The following is a 20,474-nucleotide window of genomic DNA, read 5'->3' as shown; positions in this document are numbered from 1 at the left end:
ATTCATGAGTTTATTGTGAAGCTGTAATGTTTACTTTGATTGACACCCAGGGGTAATGATCATAATTGCTCTTGTTGTCATAGTTCATAGTGTTTTATCATGTATTACAGTCTGTTAGTGAACAAAACCTGACACAAGCTCATCTTTTCTATCCGAAGACTATTCCTAGTGGAGCACTTTCTCATTTAAAATGATTAAAATGATACTATGTACGTGTGTAATTATTTCTCAATAACAGGATGTAAGTCATTGTCCCCAAACCTGATGCGAGGAGAGTTGTTGCACTCTCAGTCGTACAGTAGACTCAGACTTGAGCAAACTTGTCTTGGGACTGCGGCTCATGACTGAATTTCAAATGTATTAGATGAACTTAGCCATCATTGAATTTGTGCCCGTCTTGTGGGTCATGTGGAAACCGCAGATGAAACCGTGCCATTGTTTTACGTCACCACCATTTATAAAAAAAAAAGTGAGATCATCATACAAAAAATAAAAAGCGAATCTCTTATTTCTTTTCTCCTTTGTAATCATGACTGGAGTACACCTCATCTTTACAGTGAGGGGGTGGGGAGTTTTATTGACAGTGGTTTGGATAATTTATTTTGTTTGTCTACGAATTGTGGTGTTGACAGTGTTTTACTGTATCAGCAGGCTTTGAAGGCGGCTTGTCTCGTCTTCTTAGAAAACAAATGAGCACTTCACAGAGACTGATCTGCCTTATCCGCTTAGCAGCTCTCTCAATCCCTGCATTTATTTATTTACTTACTTATTCATTTACTTACCTCTGTATGGATTTGGTTTGATTCCCCTACCCACCCACCCATAGCCACCCCCCCTTCTCTTCCTATCCCTCTCTTCATCCTTGGCCCCGATCAGCAAGATAAGCCTTCAGAGGAGGGGAGATAACATCCATTAAAGTGGTAAAGAGGAATTATGGGGCAGCCCAGATTAATCACTTCTCAGCTTAATCGCATTCAGTGCGGACGCCGGGTTGGCTGCGGGGCGCAGCTTCTTCCTGTGTCATACCAACAGAGGGAGAGATGCAAGGAAGGAGTGTGTGTGTGTGTGTGTGTGTGTGTGTGTGTTGAAAAAGTGCCTTGATGGGGGAGAAAGTATAAAGAGATGAAAGAGAGATCTCAGAGCATCTCATAGCAAAGCCCCCCCCCTTTATAGCTGACTAGAAACATTATTACTAACCAGCGCTTGACATATAATTATTCCACTACTTTGATCCAGGTGTAATTGTTTACTCTTGCAGGCAATCATGTCAAAGCGTTGGAGCAAAAAAAAATACCACAGACACAAGAAAACACATTGATTTGTCACTAACGGCAAAGAAAGTAACTTCGGCTCTTATTAAACTTATGTCGTTTTAGTGCAGCATTAGTCTGACTTGATATTGAAGACATGACCAGCGCTTGTCTATCACATGTTCAATATTTCTCATATTCAGAAATAGTGATATACACATTTACATACCGTTAACCCTGCAAACACACATTCAATAAAATCATTTGAATCTGAATCTTTATCCTCATCAGGTCCTGTGGTTAATATCCTTATTATTGTTTTACTGCACGTCAATCCAAATAAATTTAATTTCACATTCATTTGTACAGACCCACATCCACGGTCTCATAGGGGTTCGAATTGCCCACGCACAGTGGAACAATAAATGAAACCGGTTAATGTAAATTAAAAGAGCCTACACCAACTATAGATCCCCAAAGTGAACAATAAAAAAAGTCACGCTAAATCTGATTAGGGGCAAAAATAGAACAAATTGTCTTGAAGTTGAAGAACAGAGAGCCTAAAGGAAAACTGTAACACACAGGTGGGATATTAGATGTAGTGTAAAAATGATGTTATCTACATGTAGGTGACAAACAAAACAAAAAATCAAATATCACTGTGATACCACGAAATGCTTTACATGCTTTTGACAAAGGCTTAAGCATAAGGTTTCAAGATTTGATTTATAATCAGCCTTATTTTTTAAATGTGCAACTAGTACAGAGAAATAGCAAACACTCTAATTCTACAGAGTCGCTGAAGCAGTTATCATGTTGAGGTTTTTAGGCATAGAACGCCTTCCCCGAACACAGTCGGTGCAGAAAATGGGTTGGTCCTAAGAGGGAAGACGAAAGAGGTTTAAAATTGGCGGATACACTTGAAGAGGTGCAAACAAAAAGAATATGTATGGTAAAAGATTGTCAGTGATAAGTGCATAATTTTTGAGGGGATGTGAGGGGGGTGTGGCATTTTTAGAGTTGAGGGAAATGAAGAGATAACTGTGAAGATGTAAGTTGGAGTCAGACCATGTGTGAGAGATAGTGAAGCAGAAAGAAATGAAAAGCTGTTGCTGTAGACCAGTTGGTTTAAGTACAGTAAGTAAGTACAAGTCCTCAGTGTATTCTAGGAAGATGCATGGCTTGTTTTTTTTCACCTCGCAAAAGCAGGCATAGACAGTAGGAGGAGGGTAACACAACAGAGATCAAGCATGATATGTATGTTTTCTGGTAAAGCAGATTCTTTCCCTTGAAGACAGGAAGAAATGCCCAGTTTATTATACTTTTGACTGTTCATATGAATAATTATATTAACATTTTACTCTCAGATGTTAGTGAAAGTTGCAAAAACATTTACAACTGAGACCTACAGGCCACGAAATGCTGGTTGATGTTCACACTGATAAAGCTGTACGCACCCATTCCTGCAGGTAGTGAAATGTTTCCACCCTCCTATCCTTCCTTAGTGATCTGATGGGTGGTGTTAAATGGGTGAGATGTAGGACACTGTAATTAACGCTAGTCCTTTAGTGGGCCCCGCCTCGCTCCGCTGGGAGAGCCTGATATAGCGCTCATTAATTCCTATTTGTGTGTAATGAGAGGGTCATGTTGGATGTAATAAATGGCTCTTTTATTTGGGCGAGAGCTGCAGGGCGGCATCCTCTCCTGGCTAACAGTCTCATAAACACCCTTTAGCCACTCTCACCAGCCTCCCTGGATGGTGAGCAATTACACATCCACAAATGCATGTAACCCAATAGGTGGGCGGAGGGGGTGTATTATGAAAATATGTTGAAATTCAGGTGTGTTGTGCGCTTGGCTGCTGTTTGTAAGCGAGTGTAGGTTTTTGATTCATTACAATAATCAGGTACATGATCTCACCCAATCCAGAGTGTACAATACTCACTTTTAATTTGTAGTGAGCATATTAATCTTATGTTTTTTTATCGCACAATGTACAGCAGTGGTGGAAGAAGTAAGAAAAGTAGTACAGTAACAAGAAATCTGTTGAGCATCGGTAGATTTACAATTATACAGCATTTTATATTAAGAATCTGACTGAAATGTATTTAGTAACTACAGTTTTCAAATACATATAGAGTGATAATATGGAGTGTATTTATGGGAGGGAACCTGCAGTTTGGGAGATTTGAATCTTTCCTACATTAGACATTTTACTTTAAAATGTACCTCTATATGTAATTCACATGTGATATCAGATTATGGCCAAATAGTATAGAGGGGTCTGTTTGATTTAAGTAGAGCTGCCTTCAGCCAGATGCAAAAAGTGAGGAATTGTAGTCAATAAAAACTTTGGAGCATTTCGGCTGCTGCAGACATACTCCCCTCAGACAGTATCCCTCTATGCAAGTGTAGATGGATGGAAAACCGTTTTTATTGGTTAAGCATTTTTGAAGACCTGTATGGTGCAGTGTATATAACACTAACTCTGGGGCTTAGAAAGGCTGGCATTGGCCCGAGTCAGCAAAAAGCTTTTTACTGGCAGGAAAGTGAGGTGCTGATCACAATCTGCTATCTAGCTAGAATCTAGACTCAGCTTTCATATACTGAAAGAGAGAAAGGCGGTTTTAACAGAGCAGAAGGTGCTTGAGTGTCACGCTCATCGCAAACATCTCTGTCCAGCTCTGTCTTCATTGTTGTGAATTAGTCAAAGCGACTCTCAAAGCTTTCCTGTGATGGATGGATGAGGCATTCTTGCCAAGCCAGTAAGGAGTTTGCACAAGTGTGTGTGTCCAAGCCTGTAGGAGAGCTCATTCAGACTAAGAACTATGTGGTTTAGCCATTAAGGCCAACTGGATCCACGCTCCTTATCATGAAACAGAGACAAAAGCTTCATGAGAAACAGGCCGGTGAATTCTTATGTGGTATTTGTGAGCCCATTGGACTCCAACCCAACAACAGATTTGCCTTTTCTTTTTGCCACCAAAAGAGAACGCCACAAAAGCCTGTGAGTTCTGCTTCATTTGACCCTGTGGAAAGCATATGTCCTTCCATCCTGCCTGTATTCTGTCCAGAAGATAGACTGCTGTAGAGGCCATAGAAAGTATCCCTGCCCACTTGAGTGTGTGACAATGCCTTCAAACAAAATCACTTGTCAGGGGTCTACCCTTTTTGGGAGTGTCTCTTCTCTCCCCCAACACTTTGTCACTTCAAACATGTTACTCTGATATTTCAGACACATTTTTCTAATGTTTTACACTCCATATAATCTGCTGTGTGTAGTCAAGCCCATTTTACTGGCTGACATAATTGATGGTACCCACGACCTTGCAAGGGTCAAGCTGACAGAATGGTCTTAGTTTCTGTCACCACGGAGATCGCGAGAACACAATACGTACACACACACACACACACACACACACACACACATATAGGCATTCACATACACAGTTAAAGTAGGGATGACTTGTTTTAAGTTTTTTAAGAACTTTTAAAATTTTGTGTTCTCCTTATACTTTTAATGGGTTGAACATATATGTAAGTAAACTGTTAAATATGACTGAGTTAATTATAAAATGTATTTCTTATTCTATATCTACAAACCTTTTAGTTCCTTGAATTTAATGGACTGTACGTTTCAGTTGAAAGAACTGCTCAAAGTTGCACAGATAATTCAAAAGACAGACTCACACGCATATGAAGAAAAGACTTCCCTCAATCATCTTTGAGAGAACATTTTTATAGAACTTCCGTCTCTCATTTTCTTCCCTGTTTCGTCTTTGATAAAATCAAAGGCTGCTGGGCTTTCAGAAGTGTGGAAGACAACCCTGACCAGCTGTGTTGACACCTTTCACTCTTCACCTACACACACACAGACATTATCAACCAATCTTACGTAATGGAAACTGAGCAAATTTAATTTTAGATAGGCCTCAATTTTGACCCATCTATAATCATGTGATAGCAGGCAGACAGCAGGAAACACACCCACACCCACACACACAGCCACACACACAGCCACACACACACACTTTTTATGACTTAAAGTGTGATGTCACAGAAAAGCGAATGTGGTCTGGTCTTATTTCTTCCTGGGCTAATATAATTTTTCCACTGATGGAGAGTCCCCCCCATACAGCAAAGTAACTCAGCTGTGGCATGCAGCAAACGCACACAGATCCTTTGTCCAGACTGGAATTGGCCCTGGCAGGATCACAGTTCCCCAGTTGTTTATATCAGTGAGCAGAAGCTATCCATTACCCCAAGCAAGGTACCTGATGCCTTTTTCCACCAGCGGTCAAAGTAATATTGGTTTCTTGTATTAGAAGGGAGTGGGAGACAGCTAAGAGTCTGCCAAACTCCTACTCTCAAAACCTATGAAATCAGATGTCAGAGCAGCTGAACTTAAACTGTGGCAAATATCAGTGCAGTGTCTGGAGATTTGGAGTAAAAGATTAAACCGTACTTAAAGCTTGAGATACCGTGCAGGCTGTGTGGCTACATCATGGTAATACCAGTAATACCAATACCAGCATTAACAAAACAGAAACATTTTCTTTTCATAACAGGGAATATTTAAGGTTACCAGTGGAGAATTGTACTTAAATTTTAGGGTTCACACACAATATCTGTACTGCACAATTTTGGTTTCAGAGTTCCAGATTGCATAGCTGGTCAATGGCCACAAGGTCTCTTCTGCAGCTGAAAGGTAGATTATTCCCAATACACCATTCACATCATATTATGAGCAGTCTTGATTAGACTGGGTTCTCAATACAGTCAGTGTAATATTCTCCCATTTTTGTGGATGTTTTAAGTGTTGCGATGCCATAACTATGAGTTAAAGGCCCCAGTGGTGGCTCAACAGTCACAAACAGTAAGATGGACTAGTAGTTAGGGACATGGCTACTTCCATATGGGCACACAGACATGCTGGCTGACAGAAAGTCAAGGGAGTCTGCTGGCCTGTTTCTGGGCCTGCTACACATGCTCGTGGCAGGGAGACAGGCGTGGAGGTTGCCAATCTGACAGTCAGAGGTGCACTTAGGAGAGGAAGCACTGTGGTGGCAATTTAACACCAGCTAGCAGCCAAAACCCAGGGAATGTTTGGTGTTATTGGTGAGTTTGTTTACCGCCTACCTTTTTAAAGAACCATCCATAATTTAGGTAGTCTATTCTGGGCTGGAAATCACCCCTGTCTGTTAAAATACAAAGAGGAAAATGTTGGGATTTGTAAGTGTTTGTGGCCTGCTGACATAAAAACTGTTTCTTATATAAGAGACTGCCAGTGAGCTTAAGAGTGCACTGGGTCCCTGAAAGTACTGGCCTAAAGTCAGCTATGGCATTTCATGGGGTGTTAACTGTTTCTCAGACACTCCGGTGGTCAGCTTGTAGCTCTGTTTTATGAAGTGTAAACCTTTGGTTCTGCATGCATCCTTTTTTTAATCTTCCTCCCTTTAAAAGCCTTCTTCTTAGTTATTATGTGACTCGTTATAGTTCACCACCACCATATCTCACTGTGTGCAGCAACAAACAATGCTCGTATTTTGTTATTCTGTATTGAATGTCTGACATGTTGTTATGTGATGAATAGACAGATGCTTGTTGGTGTTAAGATACAGTCCTACCTCGAGGTGTTAGTGAGCCGCCCCAGGCTGCCCTCCAGTCAGCTTTCTCTTGGAACACTATCATCACTCCAACTCTCCAACCAACCAAAATACAGTACACCCTCTGCTTGGCTGGATGTTTGTTTACCTACCCTGCTTCAGCTTTAGTAAAAGAGATAGGTTTGAGTTTGGGGTTTAAGGACATGGAATGGCGGTTCTTCTTGTCCTCTACTTCACCTCTGGATGTGGCCTGGGTCAGGGGGACATCTGTGGCCAGAATCTGGTTGAGAGATGTGGAGGCTGAGGACAGCTACTGTCATCAAGGGATAAATAGAAGGGAAGCGGGAGACGAATAGTGCTAACACAGGCTCAGAGATAAAGGGCTGTGGTGTGGCTGAGGGTGACTGAGGCCCAGTTTGACCAGTAAACAACCAGTAGGGTATCTAAATGGCCTGGGGATCAGCCTGGGGCTAAACCTGAAGGCCTCTTTCAGCACTGGATCTTCTAAACACAAGATCATACACACAGACACTCTGGCGCACAAACACACATGGACACATTGTCAAGGATAGGAGAGCTGGTAACACATTCATATTAGCAGGGGCACACCTATACTCAAACAAAATTTGTGAAAAACAAACAGAAAAACAAATGTACCACACAAATGTACACACACTCACGCAAAGTGTTTGCTTCTGGTCCATGTAATGCGCTTAATGACTTGAATGTGCTGACAGGTGTTACTGTCTACTTTTAGATCTAGTTGAATTGGGAAAGTCCTTGTTGATGCATTTAGACCATCATCAAAACAAGGTGATGGATTTGTCTAATCTTTTCAGTATAACTTACTTTACTATTAAGCTTCAGTCAGTTAAACAGTAGGAAAAAAGTCAAAAGACTGCACTGTCTTTCCTTTCATGCAGCTTGTTCTTTTCCCAGGGAAGCTTTGGGAAGAGCTGAATCAAACACAGAATCACGCCAGAGCAGTTTTCACATTGACTATGAATGACTTGCTCTTAAGTGCTGTGTTTGAAACATTGAAACTGTGCTACATGGCCATCATGGCAATACAGTGTCTACCAGCTGAGATGGTGATACAGTCTGAATGCACTTTCTGGCTCTTTCTTTGCCTGTCACTCATTCCAGGAGGACAGGGTTTGATCCAAACCGAAAGGTACACTTTCCATAGGCAGTACAGCTGGCCCTGCTTCTTCCTGGTCAACATAATCTTTGGTGTCTCCTCCGAGTCAGGTGTAATCAGTCATACGCTACCACATGTTTTGACACCTGTCCTGTTTGCTGTGGTGGAAGTAAGCATATTACTCTGTCTGCAAATCACACTCCTCTCTTTTGGAAACACACACGGGCAATCAAACCTATCTTCACATGAATTAAGACAGACAGGTGGATTGTCAGAAAGGGATTAAAAAAGAGGCAGAGGAGAAGAAATGAAGGTTCCCTTACATTGTGGGTTTTTTGAAAAGAGGGTTGGATGACTCGGGAGGCGAGTGACTGTTAATGGGAAGAAATGAACGTGCTTGACTGGTGGATGTGACAGGAAGAGACTGTTCTTAACAAGGCGTCACAGTCAGTCAGAGTTACAGATCCATCACTTCTCAGAGGCTGGAAGAAAAGGAGGGGGGAGATATTTAAGGATATTCAGAGACGGAGAGACTCTGTGAAGGGTATAGAAGAAGAGGGAGATGGTGCGGGGAAAGAGGGATTTGAGTGTGGCTGACAGCACTGCATTTAATTTGGGCTGCCAGATCCTTTTTCATTTGACTCCTTCTCAACCAGCTTAGAGGCTGTGGAGGACTTGGAGGCGAAGGTTTGCCAGGATGTCTCAGATTAGCAGTGATGTGCCACGTCACACTTTAAGCCGGCCTGTAATTCATGTTCAACAGGGGGATACTCACACATTACACTGCGCTGTGCAGGACGTGATTAATTGACTCACACTCTAATAATGGGTGTAATTTGCCCATCCTCTGATGTGAAACTGACTTTATACTAGACTTACTGTATGTCGCTGTCCCAGGGATGTTATAATGGAGTCTTTGCTCAGAGCTGTGTAATTTTTAAACTGAGGATAGAAAGTCAAGGATGGAGGGGATTGCTTCAGGTAGTCTTTCCACTCCATTCTGTGCAGTTTATCATTCAGTGGAAGTTTTAATGGAGCCGTATAGTTTTGATGTGTGTTATTCAGGTGTTGGGGGAGGCAAACCAACCAAAATGATGTGAGTCCTAGTTACACAGACAGTTTTTAAAATGGAAGTTATAGTAAATTAACAAAGGATTTATTTTTGAATGGTGTTTTTTTTTTCCAGTTCTTGGGGTCATACTGTATTATTTACACATCTTTTCATGTAGTTCTACCTCATGCATCTACTTTTCATTGTATTTTTCAGACTATGCTCTTCCTGGCTACAGTGGAGGAGGAGGGCCAGGCAGAGGAGGGAAGGAGGGAGATGGCAGAAACCCTGCTGTCTGCCTTGACAGACAGACACCAGCAAAGACAGACGTGGAGAGACAGGTAACACAATGTACCATCAACATGGTACTTTCATTGGACACCGAAAAAGAGGTCCCTCACAGATGTGCAAGACACATAAAATAAGATACTCAGTAAAGTATAAACACTGCCTCATATTCAAAATGAAATCACCATCACACTGAAGTAATGTTATACCACCAAAAGGTTTCACCCAAGACTTTTGTTTTGGAGCTATTTACTGCTTAATATTTAAATATTATATGTTAAGTGCTTTTCAGTTTTTGGAGACAGTGTGCATTCATACATTTTACTGTTAGATGCTCCGAATATATGTTGCACGTAGGAAATCTCAAACATTTTTCATTACAACTTGCATGGCTGCAGTTGCAGTACATGTGCTGTGGTAGCCATGCTAATTGTAGCTAACTGTAGCCATTCTAATTGTAAAGAAAAATATTTGCGATTTCCTACGTGCGACATTCTGTTTCCAAAAACAGAACATGACGGAGAAATTGAGAAACTGTGACCTTGGAGGCTCACAGCCAGTAAATAACACAAATGAACGACAAACATTCACTCAAACTTTATTTTACTGAGGAAAAGTATATCCACGAGGACCCATAACCAACACAGGCATTTATTTAGTTTACTCTATCATCTAAGTCCTCCCCAATTAACAAAATGGAACTTAGTTGAATCTGGCTATACAAATGTTACTTGGATTCATGTTCAGTCCTCTTCAGTGAAGAGTTTGTATCTTTGATCAAATGCTGAATAATCAGGAATCATCACTCTAGCCCTACTTTAATTGAGTGTGTTGTGACAATGGTTCCTTTTAAAGAATTGATGTGAATTCAACAGATTTGCAGCAGTGTAGTTGGTGTTTGTTTGTAGCCCATGTGCCTGGCAGTTTTCACAGCTATCACAACGACACGTGTGTCTTGGATAAGCTCAGTCACTTCCTTCCTTCAAGATAAGGGCGGAGAGCTCAGGGATCAGAACACTGGCCATTCATTCAGATAAAAAAGGGCCTTACACACACAACGCAGTGTTATTTTAGCTGTTTATTCTCTCAGTCACTCTCCTCCTCAGCACTAGCAGGGAAACACACAAACAATGGCATGCTTGTGCACAGTTGATCCCATATGTTTCTCTGCTTATTGGCCTGATCACTAGAATGTACCTCAGTGTTACATGCATAAACATGTGCACGCTTCGGACCAGACATGATCCAGGGCCTAGAGAAAGCAGAGGCAGAATTCACATACTTTTTCATAAGTTTTGAAAGAGACATGTTAACGTCCTGCTATGTTGCTGCCCTCATCTTTTCAAGGCGCCCCTGTGTTTTAAGTTGTCTCCTTTAGTTGACCCTTAACTATTCCCAATCCAGATGAGCCTTGTAAACACGCTGTTTCCACACACCTTGCTTTGCTGTGTCGACGCCTGCCGCCTCACAACTCTGATGTAGGGCCTGCCCTGATAGTGCATTCCAGCTACAGGTGCTGAAAGCTAGAAACCATGTCACCACCCCAACCCCCAGCCGAACATCACCACAGTTCCTCACATCCCGAGTCTCCCACCACCCACAATGCAATCTTGCCACCTACTAACCATGTCTTGCTTAAGATACTGCTAGGCCCTCTCTTAGATCCTGACAACTAGTTTCACAAACCAGGACAGGAAATGCTCAGGCCTTTGTCCGCAGAGCAGACAGACGTTTACTCTATCAGCAGTGAAAGACTGATTAGATTATGTTTGGTGGAGGGCAAGTGTTTGAACTCCAGCTGCTCCTGATACCCCCTCTCCCCTTTACACACATTAAATATCTATCCCTAGCCCCCACTGCCCCTACTTACAAAAAAGCCAGAGGTCAGTGTGTCAAGTGGCTGTCAACAGATAGCATTTACACAAAACTAAACACATGGCTATGTGCAATGTTAAGTGGGATGTGCTGGCACTGTTTAGTGATTTGTGTCTGATGAGGGTTAGGGATTGTCTCACTATTTTTGTCAACCTGGTCTCCTAAAAATTATGTTAAGATAAGATAAGATAAGAAAACCTTTATTTGTCCCACAATGGGGAAATTGTATTGTTGCCACAGCACAGCCCAGTGTATAAGTACACAGCAGAGTGCCAAAAGTAGCAAAGATGTAAGATAAATAAGAAAGAAAATAATAAGAAAAAAATATTAAAAATACTAAGTGGAATAACATTATAAAGGTACAAGAACTATAAGTGTGTTCCTATACAACTAAACTGCAATCTTGTAATATGTCTATGGATTGAGAGACTCACAGCACTGGGTTAGGATCCGAGGAAGATTGTGGGCCACCTTGCTGCGACTCGCTTTCTGTTAATAAATGTGATGCTTTATTCATTCACGAAATACAATGCATCACAACGTGAAGATTACATTTGCTACTAAAATGTATTTGGATAGGAATATATATTTTTTTTTTGTAGAGAAAGAACAAGTTTATATTTCTTTGTGCATGCTACTTAGGGGCAGAATCACAATTTTAAATTAAAGACGGTAAATTAACTAAAAATTAAGTAGTGACTAAACAGAAGCAGACACGGGGTGAGAGAACTTCGGGCAGGCGCTTTCAAATCTTCATTATTTTCACAAAAGCATCAAAATGGGGCTTATAAAATTAATTTGCTGATTCATTTTCCTGCCTTTCATATATTGGGTGTCCTAATTACATTTCTATACAATATGCAACAGGCAAGCTTTTATCATAATACTGCCTTTTGTTTTTGTGGTTTCAATTTAGCACAAAGTGCTTACTAAAGGATGGAAAAAAGACAGAAAAAAGCATGATTGATGACTGTTGCTAGAGGCGCAGAAACATAAACAACCAGCACTGATTGATTAAGTTTCTCTCTGACATTTGTTTCTTAAACACCAGTTAAAGCAGCACTCTGAGCACTGCAGTATGAGACTGCTAGCTGCCATTTTTTCTTTTTTTTTTTTGCCTCCTGGGCATTTTTAGCACTAGCAAGAAGGAAAGAAAGAGGAATTGGACTCGGTGACCAGTGGTTCTTCACAAGTGACTTATAGGCACTCAGAGTGAGTGATGCCTTGACTTGCCTTGCTAGCAGAAGCAGTCCATTCATTCACTCTGAGCCAACAAAGTTATGAGAGCTTTTTTATTCTTATGAGCTTTTCTGGTAACTGGGTTTTCCTGATGCACATGGTGAATTCTTTGATAGATGCCGCCCTCCGTGTCCCTTTGGTAAATGCCCCATGAGTACCCTGGAAATAGATGGATTATTACAGTGTGTGGGTGGGTGACTGTACCGTAGCAGAGCAGCTGAGTATACCACACAGGAAGTGCAGATTGAAAAGTGAAGCACAACCTCCGGGGAACAGGCCTATTAGAATAGGAATTGGCACATCCCAGTTACTTCAGAATGGTAGTTATTAGGTTTTGAAAATGTATATGTCATGTTTCACAATTATGCAAATACAGGTAAAGAAGGATTCAGTGTTTTGCTCATACTGAAAGTAGGTACACGCAAAACCCAACAACTTATTAATGTCATTTTCACATATAAAAGTTGTACAATGTCGGAAGAATTGTGCAGAGTTGTGCTTTCATGCCTGCACAGCAGGAGGTTGTCCACGTCATGTGCATTCTCACATGGGGAGAAACTCTTGATGCATGATTTCTGTGAGGGGTGGCGGCGCACGCAGAAGGCATGACATGAAACAATGGAGATCCCATTCTGACATCTTGGACTTATCATAGGATAAATTCCAGGTAATCTTTGGGACATCTGACTTGTACCTTATGCGTTTTCTCATATACAATGTCCCCTGCAATGTCTATCTAGACATTGTTCAGGGTTCCAGTGCATATCTGAAAGCTGCTTGAGAGCCATTACTTGACGTAATGTTGTCCTAGGTTTCTATTCTTACTGTATGGTTACCCTTGAAACTCCTGGAAAAGATGAACTCATGTTGACCTTCCAGATCCTATAGGTCATTAGTCTGACCAATAGAAAAACAAAAACAACAACAAAAAACAGCTTTGTCACAGTCAGCAAGCAAACACTGAAGGGAACAGCTGTGAGTTTTGTACTGACCATGCAAACTGCTGTAGGCTTTGTAAGGTCATTATATGATAATGAAAATCATTACAGAATTACATGGGGGTTTAGGACATGAGAGCAGCAGGGAGGGGAGGGGAGGCCACATTGGGTTTGATAAATGGACTGTGAAGGTGCCCATCTGGCCCTCTCTATGGCTTTTTCTTCCTGCTCTTTTATCCATTCTTGTCCTTAACTACCCCTCTTTCATTCCCCACCTCTGTTCTCCATCGGGCCAGTTTAAAAGCGAACTGGCCTGTAGTGAAAGATTAACAGAGTGCAAACCTAACTCACCTCTGTGGAGGAGGAAAGAGGAGGGGAGATAGGCTTAGGTGTTTATGACCCAAAGCAGGGTGTGTGTCTGACTTGGCAAACCTATTCTCCCTTTTCTAAGTGTGGGCCAGTAGGAGGGTAGACAGGCATTGACCTTTGGCATCAGAAGCAGTTGGACAGCTCAGGATGTGTGAATCGCTGTGGTTTGGAGGCATTTAGGTGTTTGTTCGATTGGCTTTGGTGGTAATGCATAGCACAGTTCTGAAAAACGTTTTGTTTCAGACTTGCTACTCATCAGCACAGAGAGTAAATAAAGAACAACAATAAAAGTTTGTTATTAAAAACAGGTAAACTGCAGCAGTTTTGCAGCATCTTCAGTTTATATCAAGTGACAAGAGAGTGAGCAATTTCAGATGTTGGATTCCAAAAATAAATTCATTTAAGAAAGAGTATCTAGTTATAGTAGGTTTAGGTTAGGTTTTAAGAACTGGAATCTTAAATTTAAAATGGAAACCATTTAAATAGTTCAGTTACGTTATTGGCAAATATCTTTTGTTTATTGAACTATATTCCAAACATATTTCAAATTACGGGAGGTTGAACCACACCTTATTGCGTCACTCTAATAGTTGTTCGCTTATAATATGTGGCGTAGTACATCTGTTGCTCGTGTTTATTACTTTTCTTTGACTTGTTGAGAGTTAGTGAGGTCTTTATCCAGGGACAAAGGCAACATCAGCTGACATGGCAAGCAGCGTTAAAGAACAGAGAAGGAGGTCCACATGTCCACAGCTGCACTCATCACTCAGCTGTCCAGCTTGACCTGTGACCCCACAGGGCTGTCTTCCAACCTCTTTATGTTTCCTGCTATTGTCATCGTCTCTTGTTCTCACCTGGACAGGGAGCTGCTAAACAAAAGGCCCAGTCTGTCATCAAAACCAAGGGTCACCCTGGGCCTGCAGGAGCAATAGAACCGCAGCTGAATCCGTGCCTGGCCAAGGATGACCCCATCTCTGTTGTCCACTGTTACCAGTTGTGCCCCTGTCGAGTTGTATAGTGTTATAGAAAAAGAAGGAGAGAGACCTTCATTGGCTGGCACTTCATTCCAGGAGTGGTGACAGTTCTTTTGTGCTGTCCCTGACTGACCCCACCCTTACTCGTGCACTAGGGTGGGACAGGGAGTTAGGAGACAATAGTGGGACCCTATCCAGAATGCCAGTTGAAAAGATTGCCTGTATCATGTCCAAAATAATGATGGACAGAGCATAGCCTTGTCTAATGTAGCAAAGGTGCTCCTTAAAGCCTTAGAAATATGATTCCCATTCTTTAAGGATTGCAATGATGTTACTCTATACACTTAAGGCTTTGTTGGGTGCAGCTTCCCATACAGTAGTTCTCTAGTAAAGACATCATCTTCTACGCCATCTTTTCACAAGTAAGTGGGACTGGGTTCTCAGGTTTTAGGATGCAGGCCTATGCCATTACTATCATTCGCTATGTAGAATCTGAAAGTCAATAATGTGCACAGGTTTGGGAATCAAGGTTTGCCACTTACAGAGAAGGTGGCATTAAGCTGTTAAGTAGTTTAATTATCGAGGATGGTGTTGGTGTTTAAGCTGGCATCTCAAACCACCATTCTGGTTGGCAGAAGGTCGGTCCGGGCATGTTGTCAACCAGGCCTGTGAGATGTAAGTTGCAACTTGAGGTGACAGGTTAATCAGATCTCTCAGACAGCAGTGCCACATTTGCCTCTACACCACCCCACAACAACGTGTTTTGCAAGCAGAGCAGATAGGACTAGACAGTTTGTTTTCCTTGGCATCGGTTGCCAGCTAAAAGTTTTGCTGGTTGCGCCCTTGTTTCTCTTTACCTCAGGGGTTTGTTCACTTTGATGGTGGGTAAACACCTGTGTGTGGAACTCTCAGCCCACAATGATGTTCTCTGTCTTTTGTTCTGTGTGCTTTTTTCTTTGTACCACCTACTTTTGCCATCATCTGTATCATTGTGTTTACATGGTTCAAGGCATTGAAGGAGAAAACAAATAAGGACATGTCATCTGTCTCTTTCATCACCGGCCAACCTGTAATTAGCGCAAGCGCAGTGGTTAGCCTAAGACGCTGTAATCTAATTTGTCTGTCTTTATCTAAAACATGTCTGTGCGGTCCCTTAGACTGGGTACATGCTTGCAGTGAGATCGCTTGTGGCCTGGGTGTTTGTGAGGTGTGTATTTGTGTTAGCTTGATTGTAAATTATGAATTATTCTCTCATGCACCAGCCCCTCTTTAACAATCTTTCAGTTATGCATGACATGTCCTGACCTCAGTAGAACCTCACAGCTGCTGTTGTCGTTGCAGTTGTCCACCCATTCTGGTTAGCTCCCAGGCTGGAAAGTACATTTTGCAAGAATTTGCTTTGAACAAGATGACTGATGATGCTATTTCTTTACCTTCTACTTACTGTACAAACAAGTTCTACCCATGTAAATATGCACTTACCTCTATCTTGCCTGGTTCTCAAACAACTCAGTAATTAGCCGTTGAGGTACATGCTTTCTCTCGTTCTGTGGTTAGGTGTGGGAACAGAAGGTTTGCAACTGGCGAGTCCGTATCAGACTCTCTCTTTGTTAAATTTCATTGCAGATCCTTGACTGAGTCACAACTGCATTAAATTGCTTACGGGTTCAAATGGAAACAGTTATTTCATAATTATGCATTTCACAGCAAGAGCTTGGAAATGAAATGTGGCACAGAAATGGGAAAAGAGAGAGGTAAAAATGCCATTAAATGTCCCACAGACATTTAAACACACTTGTTGCAGAGACAGTTAAAGACCATTAAAAGCTGCTTTTTTTAATATTGAAACAAGATTTGTGTTTGGAAAAAACAATGTGGTAAGGAGAAGGAGGAGGGAATGGGTTTGGGCCTGTTTTACTGGTAGTCAGAGAAACCAGGACATTCTTTCTGGTTAAACCCAACATCCCAGAGAGCTGATAGAGCATGATTGGGTGAGGATGTGTGGCAGACATTTGAAACAAACAACAAGAACATAGCGTTGTGGGTCGGTGGAGATTGTGCTCACCAAAAACACTGTCACTACAGTTTATCATGTAAATCCTGAAATCCTGTTTGTTCTTGGTTGGATATCAGTTCATCTTAAAACAGTAAAACTGTTCCAATTTAGGATTTCTACACTGTTTTCTACATATGCATGTGTGCGGTAGATGAGCTATTGAGCACAAATGCTAATGTTTTTTGAATGGTTCGTTCAGTTCTCTGTGCTGGATCCAGACATGGTTTCTTTACAATTTATCATTAAAGTCTTAAACACACATGAATGTTGTACATGCATGTACACCACATGTTCCATCTTTCCTTTTTTTTTTCACTGCGTCTACCACAACCACCCCACCTTGGCCCACTCCTCCCACCCCATAGACACTCATCTTTCTCCCCTCCTCTGTTAATTATATCCTACACCGCTGGAACACTTCATTTCGTAGCAAGCATATTGTCTCTTCAAGGCTGGCAGGCAGGTCATAAATTATCCTGAAGGTGAGGATGGAAGTTGGAGGAGATAGTTATGAAAATTTCATCTGTCTGCCGTAACGGCCGCAGCTGCTCCTGTCACCAGCCGCGTGCTGGAGGAATTACACCGGGTCAGCATGTGTGTGTGTATATGTGTGTATGTGTTCTTTAGTTATATGCATAGGTACATGAATACATGAACAGTCCCAGTGTGCACATACATACACCACTCACACATGCACGTCTCTGTGTATCTCCGCATTTGTCCCTGTGTGTGTGTGTGTGTATGTACCAGCAGGTTGGCCAGGTAAGACCTGCCTGTCAGTGTGTGGAACATCTCTGGCGTCCCTGTCACCCCAGGGCCCCCAGCTCTGCCCCGAAGCAGGGAGACTAGAAGGGGGGACAAGCTTGCAGGGCGGTCCCCAAGCTGTCTCTGTTCATTACCACTACAGAGATGGGACGTGGCCGGCAGGTGGCTAGACCTTTAGTCCTTACCTACTGTGATCATCTGCTGCTCCACTGTGGGTGTGTAGCTGGGTAGGTGTGCAAGTGTGCTTAGAAATGAAGAGTCAGAGAAAAACCACAACTTATGTACTTGAGCAGGGAGGAGCATATTTTATGTTTGACCAATGAATCTGCGTTTGTGTTTGTGACAGATTATTGCTCCTAAGCTTTGTGCCTGTGCATGCATATCTGTAAATGGCCATGCTTACATATCCACAAATGTACAACAAATTCTGCATTTTGAGACTCTGGCATGCTGCGGTGGCACTTTCTTGACGGAGTGTTGCGCAGCTCTTCTCGACAGTCAGCCACTTCAAGCGGCAATTAGCAAAAAAAGAAAAACACAATAAAACTTCCCCCTCAACACCTCCTATGTCAATCTCCAGTTTCCTGCAAAAATTCTATTAGGGACAAAGTCTATAGATGTTAATTACAGTTCTAACTAGCTTGCCTCCTGACGAATGGATGGCTTCAGCAGTGATGTAGGATAAAAGGGATATCAGCGATTTCACTTCCCCATACAAAGGCTGCCTCTGAAATGGGTCATCAATCCCATAGTGATAAATGTCTGGTGGAGTAATGACTCTCTTATCGGCACCGGATTACTGCAGATATTTGTAATTAGTGTAGCCACACAAGTCCCCGACAGATGTTTTTGAGACGGCACAATATTGAAGCCCTGGTTTAGTGTTAAATGGGAACTTTCTGGAAATAATAGGGATAGTTAGAGCTATTGTATTGAATCTGGAGAACCGAGTTGCAGTTTTGTCAGTGGGAATGCCTGCATGTGTTCTCTTGCATGCACAAATGTATGGAGCCACACATACACACACACTTGAGCTCATGACCTGATAGCTAAATACACAGCCTGGGGTCCATCCTTCAGATATTGAGCTCTGTGGTCACATGACTGTGAGAGCCAGGGGCTCCTCTTCTTCTCCCATTCCTCCTCCTCCTTCTCCAGCCCTAGAGGTAGCCAATGCTACGCCAGGGGGAGTGAACGATTCACTTTTAACTTCCATTTCTCCTGTTTTGGGTCGAGATTCACTAGCCGCCCTGAAGTTTTTTTCTTCTTCCTCCTCTTCCAGCTCTCATGAAATCACAATGTGATGTATTCAGCCTGAGGTGTAGCTCTATTCACAGTGCAGTTTGACACTAGGAAGCCCTGCTCCCCCTCTGTTTTCACAATGCATCTGTACAGATGGACTGCTTATATATCTGTGCCACTAATAAAATTGTCTCAGCTGTAGTCGGCAGCTACTTTGACTAAAGATGTTTAATATACACTCAGAAACAGAGGCCTGTGTTTGATTCACTTCTATCTCACCTTGAATATGTGTATATAAACATATAGATATTGAGGAGAAGTGGCGCCTGTGTGTCTAGATATCATGTTGGTTGAGGCTTCTGTTCTGTTGCCAAAATATACAATCACCAACCCACCGTTCGACACACCCACAACCCTATACACACATACAGTACACAGCCTGCCCAGCACTGACAGACGTGTAAGCAGATGCAGCCAGAACTGGTAATGGCAGGTGATTATAAGTGGCACACGTGCCAAACTAATTAAACCCCTGGGTTGAAAGCAGCATTTGGTAGCACTGGCATTCTGGCCCGCTGGCATTAGAATAATTGTAGCAGCAGCACATTTCACCTGCGAGACTCCAGCTAACAACGCTATTTATTTAACAGGAGCTCAAGTTAGCTTGCTTTAGATTTGACATGCATGGCAACCTCTGGCAAAAATGGGACAGCTTTTATTTCAGTCTGTTTGAGCCATGCTTTGCTACTGTTTTACATGTTAAAATTATATTAAAGAAAATGTCACATTAATGTAATAGGATTTCTATAGCTGGAGTTTTTAGAAATCATTAAATCAGGACAGAATGATCCGGTTTAATATGTTCAGGCAGGTTGACCCAGCTCTGTATGTCCGCCGATCAGGACAGACACAGCAGGCAGGAAAGAGGCAAGGACAGGAGGACTCTAAGTTCAGTTACTTCTCAGGTCGTCACTTCTCCAGCTGGAGGGCTGGAGCCATGAGTCCTTCTCACAGAGGTCAGAGCTGTATCAGGAAGCCAGGAACTGCGCCTGGAGACCCACCTGCACACATTCTGTGCACCTCTACATGTACACACACATACACGGACGCACATACAGACACACACCTGGACGGTTGAGTAAGAATTTTGAAATACCTGTAGTTCTGTGGAAACTAGTCTGGCTGTAACCAACTTGACTGATTCATGTTATTGCCTTATGCTATGCAGCAGGTGTGGCTAGACCAGGTGCAAACTACACTGCATCATAAAGTCAGTGTGTGCACTGAGGGTAAATCTGATACAATTTCTGTTTGTGTGGGTGTTATGCAATGAATGTAAGCTGACTGCATGTATTGTCAGATTTATGGGCTAGGGCACAGCATATCATACATTTTGATGTGAATTCCAACCGAGACCTTAAGCAGCCTTTCTCTATATTCCCATGGTGTAAAGAACAGTGGTAGCAAATAAAGGATATTCAGCTCCCACATGTTCCCCATAGGCTGCACTGTCTTGTCACGTTGCACGTAATTGCTTCCTTGCTCTACAGTATATATCACTTGCTAAAACATCACTTGCACTTTTCAGGTTTTATTGCACATGCACAGCCTGTGTTCACTCTTGATAGCTACTATGTTAAGCTGGTGGTAGAAGAAGCGAAAAATCAGCTCTTTGAAGGC

The 20,474-nt window shown here is 42.2% G+C and overlaps 1 protein-coding gene across 1 annotated transcript in view; it reads left to right on the top strand.

The window, feature by feature from the left end:
- fto (FTO alpha-ketoglutarate dependent dioxygenase) overlaps nt 1-20,474 on the top strand; it is a 111,495-nt gene that overhangs the window by 39,448 nt on the left and 51,573 nt on the right. The window contains exon 8 of the mRNA XM_026378333.1: nt 9,265-9,389. Coding sequence (XP_026234118.1) covers nt 9,265-9,389 — 125 coding nt within the window. The remainder of the gene's footprint in view (nt 1-9,264; nt 9,390-20,474) is intronic.

This window comes from Anabas testudineus, chromosome 3, assembly GCF_900324465.2.
Source record: "Anabas testudineus chromosome 3, fAnaTes1.2, whole genome shotgun sequence".
NCBI classification, from domain to species: Eukaryota; Metazoa; Chordata; class Actinopteri; order Anabantiformes; family Anabantidae; genus Anabas; species Anabas testudineus.
Note: the sequence above shows the minus strand (reverse complement) of the source record. Positions and strands in the feature narration are given on the sequence as shown.